The 15812-nt window shown below is 40.2% G+C and overlaps 1 protein-coding gene across 8 annotated transcripts in view; it reads right to left on the bottom strand.

The window, feature by feature from the left end:
* Nucleotides 1–15812, bottom strand: part of ENOX1 (ecto-NOX disulfide-thiol exchanger 1) — a 378564-nt gene that overhangs the window by 62136 nt on the left and 300616 nt on the right. For all 8 annotated transcript variants that reach the window (XM_049815788.1, XM_049815782.1, XM_049815789.1 and 5 more), the window contains 2 exons: nt 3949–4055; nt 548–665 (listed from right to left, as the gene is read on the bottom strand). In XM_049815788.1, coding sequence (XP_049671745.1) covers nt 548–665; nt 3949–4055 — 225 coding nt within the window. The remainder of the gene's footprint in view (nt 1–547; nt 666–3948; nt 4056–15812) is intronic.

Raw genomic sequence — 15812 nt, forward strand, 5'->3', positions numbered from 1 at the left:
TTGTATTACATCCACCCTTGTTCTTTCTTTCATGATAGCCATCTAACGCGTATCAAATTAATGCAGTATGCAGTACCATATTGTGAAATATGTACCCTTAAAAGTTAATTCCACAAACCACACAGTTAAAATGGTATGGTGTATTTGTGAGAGAGCTTATAAACTATTACGTATCTCTTGAAAAGAAAGGTAAGGCTTAGAGAATACTGGCCAAAACATAACTTCAACTGGTCTCATAATAAGACATTGTTACAACCACGGAATGAAATACTGTCATGCAAGACTGCAGAGAGTGCACTAAAGAAACATAATGCTTCCAGCCAAGGGCAAAACTGAAGAATTTTCATCATTATAGATCATAGCAGGTGACAGACACCTCCTAGAGACAGCTTGCATCATGCAAATAACTAAGTTATGAGAGATTAAAATAAGATACTGTCTTATATAATCATCTATTAATATGTCACTTGTCATATGTAAGTTTTTCCTTGCTTTTAAAAAAACAACAGGTGTATATACTTGAAGTTATAGAGGGTTTTGGCTTTACCTGAATCGTCTACTCTCAGCTTTTTACTGGGATTGTCACCACTGTCATCATCGGACATTTCCATCTCCTCTTCCCGGCGGATTCCCATGAGCTGTTCACTGTGAGCATTTCGAAGCTCCTAAAACCCAAAACAACCTTTTGTCAGTATTAACTTCCATACAGTCATTATGTATTATTTAGTATCTGTTTTTAATACTGCTCTGATTTTAATTATGCATCATTTATCATTGTAATCATATTTTATTTGTATATGAATATTTATAACAACAGTAGCACAGGGAATTTTTCCTGTGAAAGAACGGAGTTTATCAAAGGTAACACTCGGGGTGGGGGGGGGGGGGGGGAAGAGAGAAAGTGAGTCTCCACGTCGAGTGATCTTTAGTTCTGCCAAACATAGGAGAACGCTTGAACAGCAGGGATAACGCTAAAAATTGTATATAAAGCAGACTGATAAAGAGATTGTCGGCCTGCTTAGATAATTCTTGCTTCTCTCTGCCACTTGGGGTAGGATTCACCCGGCCGAGCGTGGGGGTCTCCATTAAACAAAGTCATACTAACTATACCCTAAAAGTGCCTATTTCTCTCCGCTGATGGTAAAAGGGAGCCGATGGAGCGCTCTGTATCGGAGATGCCCAACGCTGGCCGAAGGAATCTCCCCCCCGCTGCCCCTATGCCCAGATCGCCTGGGATTTAAGAGACTCAGCCCCATCACGCCGTCCTGAAAATCTCTGCGTCTCAATCCGACAAGACGTGCCGGTCTCTGGGTGACCGCCGCAAGGGCAGGCGGCCCCTCCACGTCTCACGGGGGAAACGACGGGCAGGCAGGTGGGTTTTGGGGGAGTCTAGACAGGTCTTTGTTCGGGGTAGAAAAGCCGGCGCGGGTGTAGCGGCTGGCTTTTTAACGGCAGCGCCGAGAAGATTGAGAGGACTCTATTTTGTCCTAATAATCCTGTCAGGTGTAACACGGGGATGCTGCACCGTGATTAGTGTAGGCCTTTTCAGTCCGCAGACAGCTAATTTTTCTGCCGACAAAGAGCTTAATTCCCCAAGAGGTGGTTTGAAATCTTTGAAACAAGGAAGAGTCGCGTGGAAGGAGGAGACAGCATTGAGGAGTCCGACCGCTGCTCTGCACAATTAACACTAAGCTGTCAGAGAGGGACTGTGTGAAAAAAGGGAAGGCGTTCCCCTTGAGCTGTACCCTCGGTTCATCGGCACATCTCAAATATTCTGATAAATGTATCTGTGTCCACTAATCCCAGCAAAGGCAAGGAGTCTAATTAGTGGGTGTGTTACATGAGAATAATTTCAAATTTTAAAAAAAGTGATTAAAAAGGTAAATTGTCAACCAGTGCCTCATGCATTCAGAGGCACCTCTGGAAGAAATCAGCAAGGCATTGCTTAATTCCTTATTGGAAAAGGCCACCTGCATTTTTTCCTGGGGAAGTATACTGCATACATGAGCAGACATGCGCTTACATTTACTCCCTCTTTAGGGGATAAACGTCCTTGATGCATCAATGCCTACATTATCAGCAAAGCCAATAACCTTCCATGGAGAATGTCTATGTGTATGAGTGATTGCTCGGGGTTTGGGTTTCTAGCAAAGTTTTCCTAAATTCAGAAAAAAAAGGGAGGGTGATCAGGCAACTAAACAGATTAGCAGATAATGTCACCGTTAGAAAATATGATTCAAATCAAAGATGCCATTTGGTACATTTCCATCATATTTCACATCTGAAAGACAGGCATTTCTGAAATATATTGCTTTAGCGAGAGCCTTCACATGTTTTTGAATTGTTTTTGTTGTCCTCTTCTTAGAAGAATAAAAGGCAATAATATTTGAAAAAATGAGTAGTGAATTAACATTTCTGGAAAGTCCAGCTCTTACACATTTCAGTTTATTAAAGATTTAGAAGCCAGCAAATGAATGACACACCATATCCCTTAAGAGAAAGTTAGTTCAAGAAGGGATGGTCTTAGTATAATTGAAATAATCTTCTAGCAAATCATATTTTCATACTTCTCTAAAAGATAAGGCAAACATCAAATCCCAACTTCCCAACTTTCAACTGAACACAGGCTTCATCCACTACTTATATGAAATATTTGTGAACAAAATGCAAAATACAGTTTGTACCAATAAATTATGCTAACATTTTATTTTAAGTGTCCCATTATTGTGAAGTCATTTGGTATTCACCATAATAGCACTGATAATAAAAAATTCATTTGGTATTCATGTGGATGTTACATTTAGTGCCATTGGTATTCAACTGTAATTTAGCATTAGTTAATGGGCACTTAAAATGTTATCCAAATGATTTATATCACAGCACTTTAGTGTTTCTCAAACTAAGTGTACAACACTTATTTTACAAGTGTACTACAAAATAATTAAATAAGTGCACCTTACCTTCTAAAGTTTTTATTCTGAGACAGAGAAAAATCATTTAGAGGACTGTGATAGTAACAATCAACATACTGTACTACATGAAGGTAAACCAACTGTATGCAAGTTGCTCATATTAAAAAAAAAAAAAAAGGAAGAAGAAAGAAAGAAAACAAAGACAGCGGTACTTACTTTTTAAAATACAGGCTCATAGCGTATATACTGAATTAAAAACGAAAGCTGGATGACCAAAACACAGGATGAGGTCTAGCGCTTCCTTTGCTGCCACTCGCAGCAAGGGGAGTTAGAATTCCATTTCCTCTGCTCATGCTTATGACAGTCACACATGCATGGTCCCACACTGCTAACTTCGTGTGGTAGTATGATTACATTTATACTGGTTTCTTTGCAAGCATAATACTTAGAATCAATACAAGTGATGTATCTACTTTTTTAAAGATAAACATGAAACAAATGGGAAGGAGTATGTCATAATTCCGGACTTAATATGCTTAAGTCATTACTTAGGAAAGAAATTTTCTATTTTATTTCCAGGCAAAGTCATCTTGTAATGACCATATAATGGCACAACGAGAAAAAAAAATAAATCTGTGCTATGGAATACTTCTTTTAAAAACAGATCACGGTGACGCCTAAGAAGATATTTTTCAGAAATAATTCTTAATTCTATCCTTAGTTGAAAATATTGTTCCTAATTTCACTACTTCAGTTCATTATTTTAGATAGCAAATATAATCCTCCAATGATTTCCCAAATTTTGCATGAAAAATAAAAACACATTGCTCTCAATGTTATTTAATGACTATTATCATAATGAGAGCAATGGGAGCAATTCATGCTGTAGATGAGACTGTATAATGGCCAGTTGATTAACAGCTAAAACGGTAGCCGTAAATATTGCCGAATACACTATGTCCAGCTACAATCACACTCGTTCTGTGTCAATCCAGCTGTGAGATGATGGATAGAAAATAATAATAAAATCACCAACCTCAGAATGCTTTCGCCAAATGTCTATGTTCTTTCGCTGGGCTTTCGAGAAATGGTCCCAAGCTTTTTGTCTGGTAGAAGCGTTGAAAACGGCGACAATCTGCTCAACTTTGGTGAACAAGGAAGTCAAACAAGACAAGCAATTTATGTTGTGATCACTATAGAGAAGCAAAGCAAAGACACTAGGAGTCTATGGATGATGTCATTACTGAAACAACATCATCAATATCCATCCAATGATGTGTCTTTTGTACTTACATTTTACCAATGTTGGAGATGTCTCCCTTCAAGTCTGTCTCCATAACTTTAGCCTACACAACCGATAACTATGTACCAAAAACCACGCATGCAGCTCCTTCCCCGTGATGGCTGCTACAACTCTCTGCGCAGCCACGTGCCTTTGCGTGTGCGGCTGCCGAAATGACGCTCGAGGCGTAAACGTGACACACGTTCCCCTGCGGCAGCTGCGTACAGATGAGCAGGCTGTGCAAACGAAAACGCGAAAGCCTAACTGCTTTGGAGGGCGACTATCTGACAGCGGGAATTTGTCAGCCGACAGGTAGGGCTAAACCGTACATTAATGCTGTAGCTGTAGCCGCAGCTTCACTTCTATTTAATATACACGGGCTCACCTGCGGTAGATCATTCTGTCCTCTGTCCGTGGCCTATGTATGTTTATGTGCATGAACAGTCGCGGTTTTGTACATGTAAGATGAAGAAGAGATGTGAAATGGGCTTCCCTCATTCAACTCTAATGAATTTGTTCTGAAGCCAGACATCCATATTTCTTTCGGTCAATTATCTAGGACAATTAAGATCCTCAAGTTTTTAGCTACATGTTCATCCTAAATCAGAAACTTTTCTCCCAACACTCTTTTCTTTCTCTTCGCATCAGTTACAAGCAACACTGTCCTTCCACAACAGTGACCTGCTAAGAAATGATTTGACCAAGACGTAAGGTGCTTCAATCCCAGCACAGTTAACTGCAAGACCCCAAGAAATCCAGATTTTCTACAAATGACCTGGGCTGTGCTCCTGAGAGAGCAGCTGTGCCGACCTATGAACTCAAACTGAAAAATCCTTCAACTCTTTGACAAGGTTCTTGGCTATTTATCTCTTTAGATTCCTGGGCTGAAATGACGTCCACTGTTTTGTAAAGCTGCAGCTTGCAGCATCTCCCTCCCACCTCTTTCATCGAGAAATGGTGGCAGGAGTGCTGTAATGCCTCTGGTCTGGCCTCTCATCCAGTTGATCGATGGCTGCTCTCCTCCTCTCAAGTCACAGATGTGGAGGATCTTATTATACATCACAACCCATCTTTCCTAAAATGGTGAGCTCACCTAGTAATGTATCGTTCACCTCTAGATCTGAAAGTTAACCCCACTCGCTTGATTAGGAGCATATTTCTTCTATTCTCTTTTTTTACCACTGTTGCAGGCTGCTTTCACATTCAGGAAGATTACAATATTTTGAACCACACATGGAAGTTTTTCTTTGCAGTCATCAGGGCTGGTTAATTAACTTCTAAAGCCATAGAAAATAAATGTAGTCTTTTAAAATGAATACTTATATGTAGTTTATACTAAAGAAGGTGCCTTAAAGCTACTGGGATGATCTGATCCATTTGTGACCCATTCAGGTTTTAGTAGCAGATGTGATAAATTCAGCCTATTAGAACTTGCTTGGAGTGAAGGGTGGATGTATCAAGGAAGTTATGTTGTGTATATTTATTCAATTAATTTGAAAAGACTGAAAATGCTAAAGCACTCTATTATTGTGTGTATAGAAACTGAGGCTAGAATTTAATTACTATCGTTGTTGATGACCCAGGTGCTCATAAAATCTTGCTTAATTAACAATCTGTTTTTAGTTTGCAAGTGGAAACTCAAGTAGAAAAGATTCACAAACCTATGAGGAAGAGCTGGTTTGCCATTTTCCACTAATAAGATCATTCGAATTTTGAAAAACATTTGAACTTTAAAGTGTTTCATTTCCATTCGGTGAACAGGTGCTAAGATTTATCAAAAGTCATTATCTGATCATTTCAGAAGCTCTCCTCAATGGAAACACAAGCTAGGAAGACGTCAAAGAGTTTTTCTTGCATAACTGCAGTAGACGAAGTGAGCAGAAAAAGGATGTCCTTCACTTACCTAACTTTCAGGAATTAAAAAAAAAATTAAGGAGGTAGGATACTATGAGTACTAGATGCTAAAAATCAAGGCATTTGGAGAAACTTTATTCAATAGGCAGCTAGGGATAATTAAAAAAAGGAAATGGAGAGGAGAATATTAAATTAGTACATATCAAAGACCAACATCCCACTAGTCTGTATTCAAAGAAAGTGTCAATGTACATACAGCAATTTCAATATACACAGCTCTCTAGGCTATGAAGTGTTACATACTCCCACAGGTAACACCCAAATTAAAAGGTCTCCAAGCATTATGTTAGAGCTAAAGAGAAGCCAAGGCCATGGTTTGACAGTCCAGGAAAGTGTCTTCTCATCTCTTTGTACTGCATCAAAATCCTGCAGTCATGTGTTATGAGATGGCAATCCAACACAAACCCGTTCTGTCACTTCACATTTGTTCGTAGGTTAATTCATGTTGCATCAAGATTCATTTGTTCTCCCACAGACACTCTGGAATCCTAAAGCTGGCATAACTCCTGTGCTCTGGGTAACTGGAAGACGAGACATACTGTACACACCCCTGATCAGGATCAAATTTGGATGGGTAAGTGATCCAGCAACACACAGCCCGTAAGGATGGTAGATTCATCCCTAAGGGGAAGCCAGAAGAGTTCGTATCGGCTGAGAAACTCTCCAGTTAACTCATTTTTCCCCCCATGTCTGGGTAAGATTTGGCCAAAGAGCGGCCCCAGATTTTGGGCTGCTATCTGCAAAATCTGAGTGAAACAGTTGTTCTCGGTCCCACTGCTGACCATGGCTTTCCGACTATTTCCTGATCTCCAGAAAGAATAGTCCAAAATGAAATAACAGATCATATCTACCTCTTTAAGGCACCTTGAACTCCAGGATGCACTGTACTGTCAACTGTGACTGGTAAGTAGAATTATTAAGTAACATGAAATATTCATTGTGAAACATCTGTTGGTAAGTTCTATGCTATATCAAATTTTCATTGACCATATGCAAAGCTGTTTCCTTACTAAATTAGGGTTTAAAAAACTGCATTGTTCTGGAAGGATCCATACCACGTCATTGTTTTTCCTATCAATACAACTTACAGGATGTAAATAATTGCATCTTTCCTAACGACTTATTCTGCAGCTGGTAATTTATGTGGCGCGTTTCAGACAAAGGATTATTATCTAATTGTTTTTCTGCTGAGTTATAAATAACCAAAAAGACCCAAACAACTAAGCCTAGAGTGATATGCAAGTGTCAATGTTTAACAAATGCGATGTAACAACAATACACTTTATTAGAGGTGCCAGCTCATAGTCAGCATTTTAAAGGAAAGTTTAAATCTCAGTTTCTGTTGCCATAAAACACGTTACCTGAATAGGCTATTGTTATAAAGCATAAATGTAAAAACAACCGTAAAAACTAGGGACAACAACAACAACAACAAAAATCCCTTAAATGATGCCTGCAGAAGTTACGTACAAGAACCGATTAAAGGGAAAACTAGATAGAGTATCTCCAGGGCAAGAGAATATTTGACACAGGATATTTGAAGTTCATACTACCAGAGAAGAACAGAATAAATGAGAACCAAAGTATAGCCTCATCTGTAGATTAAGAGGTGGAGAGAACACTTTTACCCTCCATTACATTTATCAAGCAGGCTATTTTAAATACATGATTGAGTGAAGGCTGAAATTTCTCTCTTGGCTTCAGGAGACAAGTACTCCATTTTGCCTTTGCTTATTGCATTTATCAGCTGTTATGCATACATGATTATTTTTGATTTCTTGTATGTAATAATAAAGAACACCAGCAACCAAATGTTTTATAATGCCTTACAATAAAAAAAGAAACAAAATGGAAACTGAAACACAATGTGTTAAAATAAAAACAAAAGTCTTTGCTGGTAGAAAAAAAATAATCAGATCTCATGTAGAATTTCACTTCAGATTCCACCAATTAGGGACACAGAATGAAAAGGGCTTTGCACTAAATTATGGTAAGTGCGAGAGTAGAATATGTGGCAATTTAGCTCAGAAAAGTTCCGTAAGAATGCAACAGTTGACACGCAGGGTAAAAGAAAAATTCCACCCATAAAATTACAGTGTAAAGGAAACTGTTACAGTAAATGTATAACATGCTTTTCAAATATAGATTCGCAGCACAGGGAGGATATAGAGTTGGCGTGGTTTGGGTCAGAAGCCTTGTTGCTGAATTCTGACTAAGCTGGAGTCTGCCAATCGATTTGGCTCCAAGCCCAGCAAACCAAGGAATTACAGTAGTCAAGGCTAGAAGCTGTAAGTGAAAGAATTAGAGTCCCCAGGTCAGTTTTGGATAGGAAAGAGAATATTTTTGGCAACAGTCCTGAAAGGCATTTGGTGACGTACTGAACAGAACTTAGCATTGAGTCCAAGGCTAAAATTGCACATAAGCAAATGACATGTGACATCAATAAGAGAAACGGTAGGCAGATTGCAGAGTAATGAAAGAAACATATAACTTTTTAATTAATCTGGGCCAAACCCTCTGTCTTTTGGTTACGATACTGCTTACTTTCAGAAAAGAATTTGCCTTTCACGCATTTACAGCTGAAAACCTGCAGCCCCTCCCTGTTACCCAACTCACAGAGGGAGAAACAGATGCAATTGCCATTGACTGGCAGAGTAGGAAAACATAAAAGTTGGAAATATCATCCTGGAGAAGCCTGCAGATAATGCACGGGATGGGTCCTAAAGTAAAGCATACTGCTGGTCATCGGCTGCATACGTAAGCAAATGCCATTACAGATTTGTATAATGAAGACGTAAATTTTGACAGCTATGCAAAATGACTCATCTGCCACAAATAAATGGCACCCCTGTTTTGTTTTGGGTTTGGGGTTTTTTTTGTGTTTGTGTTTGGTTTTTTTCTTTTTTAAAGAAGAAAAAAAAACAACAGAAAAAATCCATAGGTGTCAAAAAGAAGGTGAATCGTGGCTGCAACTCCATCAGAGAAGAGGAGGCTACCGTTTGGTCTGCCTGCTGTCTGGGTGGCTGTAGGTTCCTTGAGACGTACTCTTAAGACGTAGCATGATAAAAGAGAAAACCACAGGACTTCTCTATTATATCCCCCAATTCCAGCTTTTTTGGCAGACCAAGAGAATGGTGCCTCCAGCGATTTATCTCCCAAATTGTTGTGCTGTGCGGGAAGTCAAGCTTGCAAGGCTGCCATTCCTCAACTTGCCCTACTGCCAACAACTACATCTATACTAACGACCAAAACCAGCCAGGGACCATACTCGTTCCCTGAAACCAACTGGCACAACATGCTGAGGGTCCCTGCAGCAGCAAACCTTCTCTCTCCCCAAAAAGATGCTTTTCAGGGAAACCACCTGGTCTGCACCAAACTCTAAATTGTACCCGCACTGTGTGGGAAAATGCTAGCTGGCCCGGAGCGACAACTTTCTTACAGTATGGACAAGCCTGCCCTAGCTCAGCTTAATTTAATCCTATAGACAGAGTCAGTGGGGTCATCTTTTACTAACAGTCTCACCTTTTCTGCTCTTGTCCTGATGCAGAGGTCTTGGTGTGGCAAAGAGCAGTTATGAGGTTTACCAGAGGAAGAAGGACGTTTTCATCTTCTGTCTAACCTGTCTCACCTACGTGAATACTAGAAAGAATGGGGAACAAGTCTAAGCGTCCTCTCCCTAAATTTCACTAGATTATTTCTACATTTCCCTTTGACTAGGCTTACAGTGTTTGAGACCAGGAGGAGGTGTGCCTGGGTTGATGGTTGATCCCCCTTCCTCTTCCCTCTGACTCAGACTCGTCCTAGCCAACGTGCTCGCGTGGGTTATTGAGAGGCCGAGTAAATGTCAGTGGTCTACACCTGAGTGAGGCAGGAAGAAATATTTTTTCATACTACAATAAGCAGATTCTTCTGCACAGATGAAGGACGAAAAAAAAAATACTTATACCACAGCACAAATTATAATCCCTGGTTTTCGAAAAACATCAAAACTCAGTGTCAGCAGCTGTTGTCCTCCTTTCTTCTTCTTTCAGCTAAGAAACCCAGCGAGGAGGAGTGAATGAAGGAGCATTACAGGGATACTGAAACCACCCCATCTCCAGGATTTATGCTGAAACCTGCACAGTAACTTGTCTGACATATGTATATCAACAATTAATAGTTCTAGAAGTGGAAGAACACTCCTTGTTAAACTTTGAAAGAAAAAAACATACGTTCTGATTAAAGAGAGCCCAGTTTGCCCTGCAAGGCATGGCTAGAAAATCTGTCTATAAAATAAGCTTTGAAAATCTTTTAGGTTGTGAAATGTGGTTTAATTTACAACAAAGAAACTGACAGCTTGGTGTAACAGCAAGTGCTGGCTCCATGCCATGTGATAAATCACTTGGACTCAACAAGACCACTTCACCTCCATGTCATTTCTCAACAAACAGGAACCTGACATCAGGCCAGCACAACACAGTAGGGCACGTACAAATGTACAGTACCTGCTCTGTTAATGCCAACATCTTATATTACAGAACAGACTTTATGGACTTTGTGTTGACATCCAGAAAAAAAACAAAAAAAAACCCCACATACACACACATCCCCACTCTACTAACTCAAAGGAAGACTAAATGCGTGCTACCTTCTTCATCAGCTTGACGAGATTATAAACCATCCCCAATGCACTGCATTGAAGTAGCTGTTTCATTGTTATTTATGGTTAGGCAGACCTTTTCTTCAGTTCTCAGATTTAAAAATAGCAAAAGTAGGAACAACTATTTTTGGTAAGCCTGTCCAAAAAAAGAACCCCGAGGGAACTCTGAGATGAAGGAACATCATAAATGTGACTGAACCCAGGCAGGTCCCACCAAGTGAAGGGACTCTCTCTAAGTAATAATTGTCCAGGGATCTTGCAGGTTAGAATGTTCCTAGGAGATCAGGAGGGCTATGTTTGTTTCGGGCATAATACGGTTTCTTTTGCTGAAATAGAATAGAGAGGTGAAAGAGGAGGCTTCAACAGCCATAGTCTTTTCTGGCAATCCAAAAAAAAAAATCGTCTCACACATCTTATGTGGGAACATTTACTTCTCCATTTGTTGCCATGCCTTATGTTCCCTTGCCTGCCATGACTTGTCCTCTTCTCTCTTTGTTTACTGCCTCCAGTTTCATTTTTCTCCTGTATTTTTGTTCCTGCACCCTGTGTGTGTCCATCTTGCCCTCCCACACAGTCCATCCCTTTCCAAAACTCTTTTCCTGTCCCCATAACATCTCTGTCATCGTTACGAACTACACCACTTGGGACAAATCCAGTGATTCGACACGAACCAAGACTAGTGCCTATGGAAGGGAGTAAGTATTTCAACCAGTCATAGTTGCATAGGGTGATTCATATTAATATTTACAAGGTTTATTCATTCACTTGTAAGCAGCCTGAACAGTTTTAGATGTGCAGGCCACACGATAAGCACAGCCAACTCAGAAAACCTTTTGGGTAAAACCTCCATCTTTTTTTCCTAGCTCCAGTGTCTTACTCTCATCCCTTATTGTTCATTTCCATACAACATTTACAGTTCAGTTCTGTGAAGCATCAGGCCCTTACCTCCAACTCTACTCAGCCAGGCAGCTCAAAACCAAGCACAGATTTCCATGTGATTCAAGCACATGCTTCTTTGCTTTGAACCTTGCTTCATCATCTAGGAGATCCTGCAGGATCCAGGCAAGTGGCGTGAGTTGTCAAAATGGGGCCTTAGACTGAAATCTCTTTGGAGGCAGTGCTTTTATTTTGCTATAAAACACCATGCATATTTAATAGCCTTCATAAAAAAAAGAAAAAAAAAAAAAGTCTTAAAAATAACAGGAGAAGAGCTTCTGTTGAAATTCTGGCCACGCTTAAATCGATACCAAGATTCCTATTGACTTTAGGTGAAGTGAAGGCTACAGACAATGGAAGGAACGAAGAAATTCAAAGAAAATGAAGCACAAAGGAATAAGCTATCTGAAACACTACAGGCTGCAACCACAAAGAGTTATACTGCCAGAAAGTGGGGAGGAATTATAAGAACGCAAGCTAAAATAGAAATGGAGTCTTTCATCTCTGCCACTGCCACAGCATCCTGGATAGAAATGCTTTTAAGAACCTGTGTACATGAGATGGAAAATGGGAGGACAAGTAAAAAAGAATAGAGATACCCAGCTGAGCTTTACTGGATAAATTATCAGTACAGAAGCAAGCAAAGAGCACAGTGACTAAATGAGCTAATCAAAAGGGACTGGATGGATTGTGGGGGTTATTTTGTATTTAATTTTTTTTTTTTTAGAAATACATCAAGGTAGAAGGTAATAGTGGCAACTAATGACACGAATGATTAATGTTTTTATTTGTATTATAGCGGCATTCTATGACACCAACTGTGATTTGGGCTGCACTGTAAAAACACATTATATGACTCAATCTCTTTCACAAAGAGCTTAATGATGACCTAAAAATTGCACATAAAGTAAGCTTATATTTTTGAATTAGTCACTGGAAAATGAAAGAAAGACTGCAAGACTGGACAATTAAAGAGCAGGAAAATCCTTTTAAAAGTTGTTATTAATGCAGAGCAATTGAAAGAATACTCGGAAAGCATGAAGGTATATAAAAAGTCTGACTGCTAAGAGAATTTTAACCAGCATGCTTTCAATATCTGTAATGAAACTGGCTTCATTTTCAGTACTAAGAGAATAAACTAAAAAGTGAAGGACTATTGGGAAAAAGGACTGCAGTGTGGAATTTAAAGCAAATCAGATAAGTTGGCGATATTAGTAATCATCACCATCATATCAATGTAAATTCTACCTTTTCTAAAGTAAGAGAGCAACTTTTGAAGTGAACCTGTAATGAGAAAAACAAAACTGATCCCAATCCTTTTTTGAAGAAAGCTCAGAAAGGATTTTTAACTTTTTTTCTTCCTTTTTTATATTAAAAATTCAGATTCTATCTGTGAAGACACTGATAATGTTAAAACAGATTAAATCATATCCAGAGAGATCAGAGAATGTAAATGAACAAACCTGAAGAGAGGAGACTTTTGTTCAATCTGTTGAGAATGCATTTCCCTTCAGAATTATTTAACTTCAATTTATTTTGGGGGAGGGTGGGGGAGGAAGGAAATTTATATCTGATACCTACCAGCTATTTGAAAAAAAGCCAGAGTACTCTAATACATGACTGAAGTCCTTCAGCAGGAATGGAGAGAAAACTCGAGGCGACAATCCTGACCTTCCCAAGGAGGGGCACACGACACACAGTCTTCTCCCCAAATCTTTGTTTCTTCTGAATGAACAGCCCTAATGAATCAGCTCCAAGGTGTATCTAGCCTCATACCCTGTGTCACGAATAAAAGGGCTAAGGATGCTTAGCAACAAGATAAGCAAGTAAACTGCATAGTCTCATAATTCCAGGTTTCTTTGGGTTTAGGACTTCTTGAAAGATGAGTATCTCTTTGGGTTTTTTACACGCAATGCAAGAGCACAGGGAAGGAAACAAGATTACTGGCAGCAGAAAGAAGTGGCAGGCACCCTGTATATTGAGCTGTGGAGTGAAAATTAGTTTCTTTCGATAGCAAGATAGGAAGAATACCTACACGATGACTGGAACTGGACTATGCAGTTCAGGTCGTGAGATCATTTTCAAAAAATCAAAGCAGGCAATGGGAGGTAGAGTTGTCATAAAATTCTGGCTGATGTTGCTGTGCACTTGCTTTAGATGGTGCCGAATACTCCGGTTGCTCCGGGTGCCTCCCCACCCGTGTCAGCATAGTACCATAGTGTGCCTACATGGGAGCTGTTGGATTCAGAGCACCATAGCCTATCACTCCAATCACAGCTCCTTGCAAAGCTGGGATACCACTCACATACAGATGGCTTTTCCTCTGCCACTACCATGGCTTTTGTGGCAAAGGTACAGGAGTGACATAATGAAAATTGCTTTTTCTGACCCTCTCAGAAGTCAGCTTATTGTCCAGGCAAGGTAGGGAGTCACTCAGATGCTGTCTCTTTCCTTCTTTGAAAGAACTAATAATGCCACTTTTATCCACAGATATGAATCCTTGTATTTTAAAAGTTCATAAGTGGCCAAAACCTGCAAGGTTTTGGTTCCTGCCCACAATTAGAACTGTACCAAGAAAAAGATCCCAACATTTTCTTTTTAGTTAGTGGAAAAATCTATTTTACAATTTACAAATACTCCAGCAGTACTACTGAAGATTGCATCCTGTCGCTTATAAATTGCGTTAAACTTTGTAACAGTTTTGCTTTTACTGCTTATTATGATGGCATGATTTTTAGTAGCTCAAACGGAAAAAAATGGTGTCAGTATGTAGCTTGTCCACAAGGTCCCCTGGAAATATCAGGGTGGCCTACTGGTGTATACTGGCCCTGAATACTGAGTGCTGGGGATTGCTACACTGGATTGCCACTGGCTTGCCTAATGCCAACAGTAGGGTTGTCACTTAGCCGTTGTGAATGAAATTCAGGATGGCAACCTCTAAACATGTCTAAGTGATTTAGGGGGTCTACGTTCTGTTTTCAGAAACTGCTTACTGAGAGTCAATGAGCTAATTACCGCTTGCCAAGGTAGGGTGAGAACCTGCAGCACATCTCTTCTCCCTGATGCCAGCTAATGCACAAAGGGATCCCAGGGTCGCTGGGAACCGGCTTCCATTTCCAGCAACCTCACGTCCAGCAGGAGGTAAGGACACATCTGTGATTAGTTACACTGGAATAAATGACTCTGCAGATTTACACTCCAGCTTGCCCTGTAGGTTGAACCACGCATCTATCTACACCTTCAGACCCGCATTTTGACACTTGGGCCTTTTACACAAGTTCTAAGACCCTGGAGATTATCTGTAATCAACTGTGGTGTCCTACATAGTACAGGGGAATGGCTTCACGCTTGGGAATACCTATAGGGCCACCGCCTTACGTAGCTGCTATCCCCTAGACGGGGATGTGCCATAGATGCAACTGTCCTCTCTGTTCAGTGCGGTGTTACAGGAGGCAGGGAGACATCTCCCTCCAGCTGGCATCGTTCTGGATCAGCCAGATCTGTCAATCACCCTAAGGAAGGTCAATACCACCTTTCAGAGCACCAGACCTCACCATTTAGAGCACGCTTGGAAGGAAGGAGCCTTAAGTTCTCTTCCTTCCCTGGCATTCAGGGTATTTAACCATACCTTTCCAAAAGATCATCCTGATCACTAAACACTGAAATTCCCTGAAGGTCAAGGAGAGAATGAAAGTGAAGGCTACCATGTCACAAGGAAGTAATCTGGCCGGGCTCCCTGATAAAACCCACCCTCCCACTGGTCCCCCCCAGGTACACAAGAGACTGATTCATAGACCCTGATGGGGACCTGGTGCCTAAGTCCCTTGAAGACTCATCCATTAGTAAAATTGACAAAAATGACCGAATACGTCAGTGTCATAAACTGCTCAGTACCCACCAGTGGGGCACTTCTGTTCATTACGCTGTTTATCTATCTACTCGCATACTGGAGCACTTCCACTCCCTTGTGTGTCTGACTCTTGAGATGTCAAATTAATTTTTGAATATGGGATTTTGGATCTTCACTCACCTGTAGGTACATTTGAAAATATTGTCAAGGGAGAATGCACTGAATAGGCTGAAACCTCAACAGGAGGAAGATGAAGTTTACAGTGCATGGAGGAGAAAG

The sequence above is a fragment of the Accipiter gentilis genome, chromosome 13, assembly GCF_929443795.1.
Source record: "Accipiter gentilis chromosome 13, bAccGen1.1, whole genome shotgun sequence".
Lineage (NCBI taxonomy): Eukaryota > Metazoa > Chordata > Aves > Accipitriformes > Accipitridae > Astur > Astur gentilis.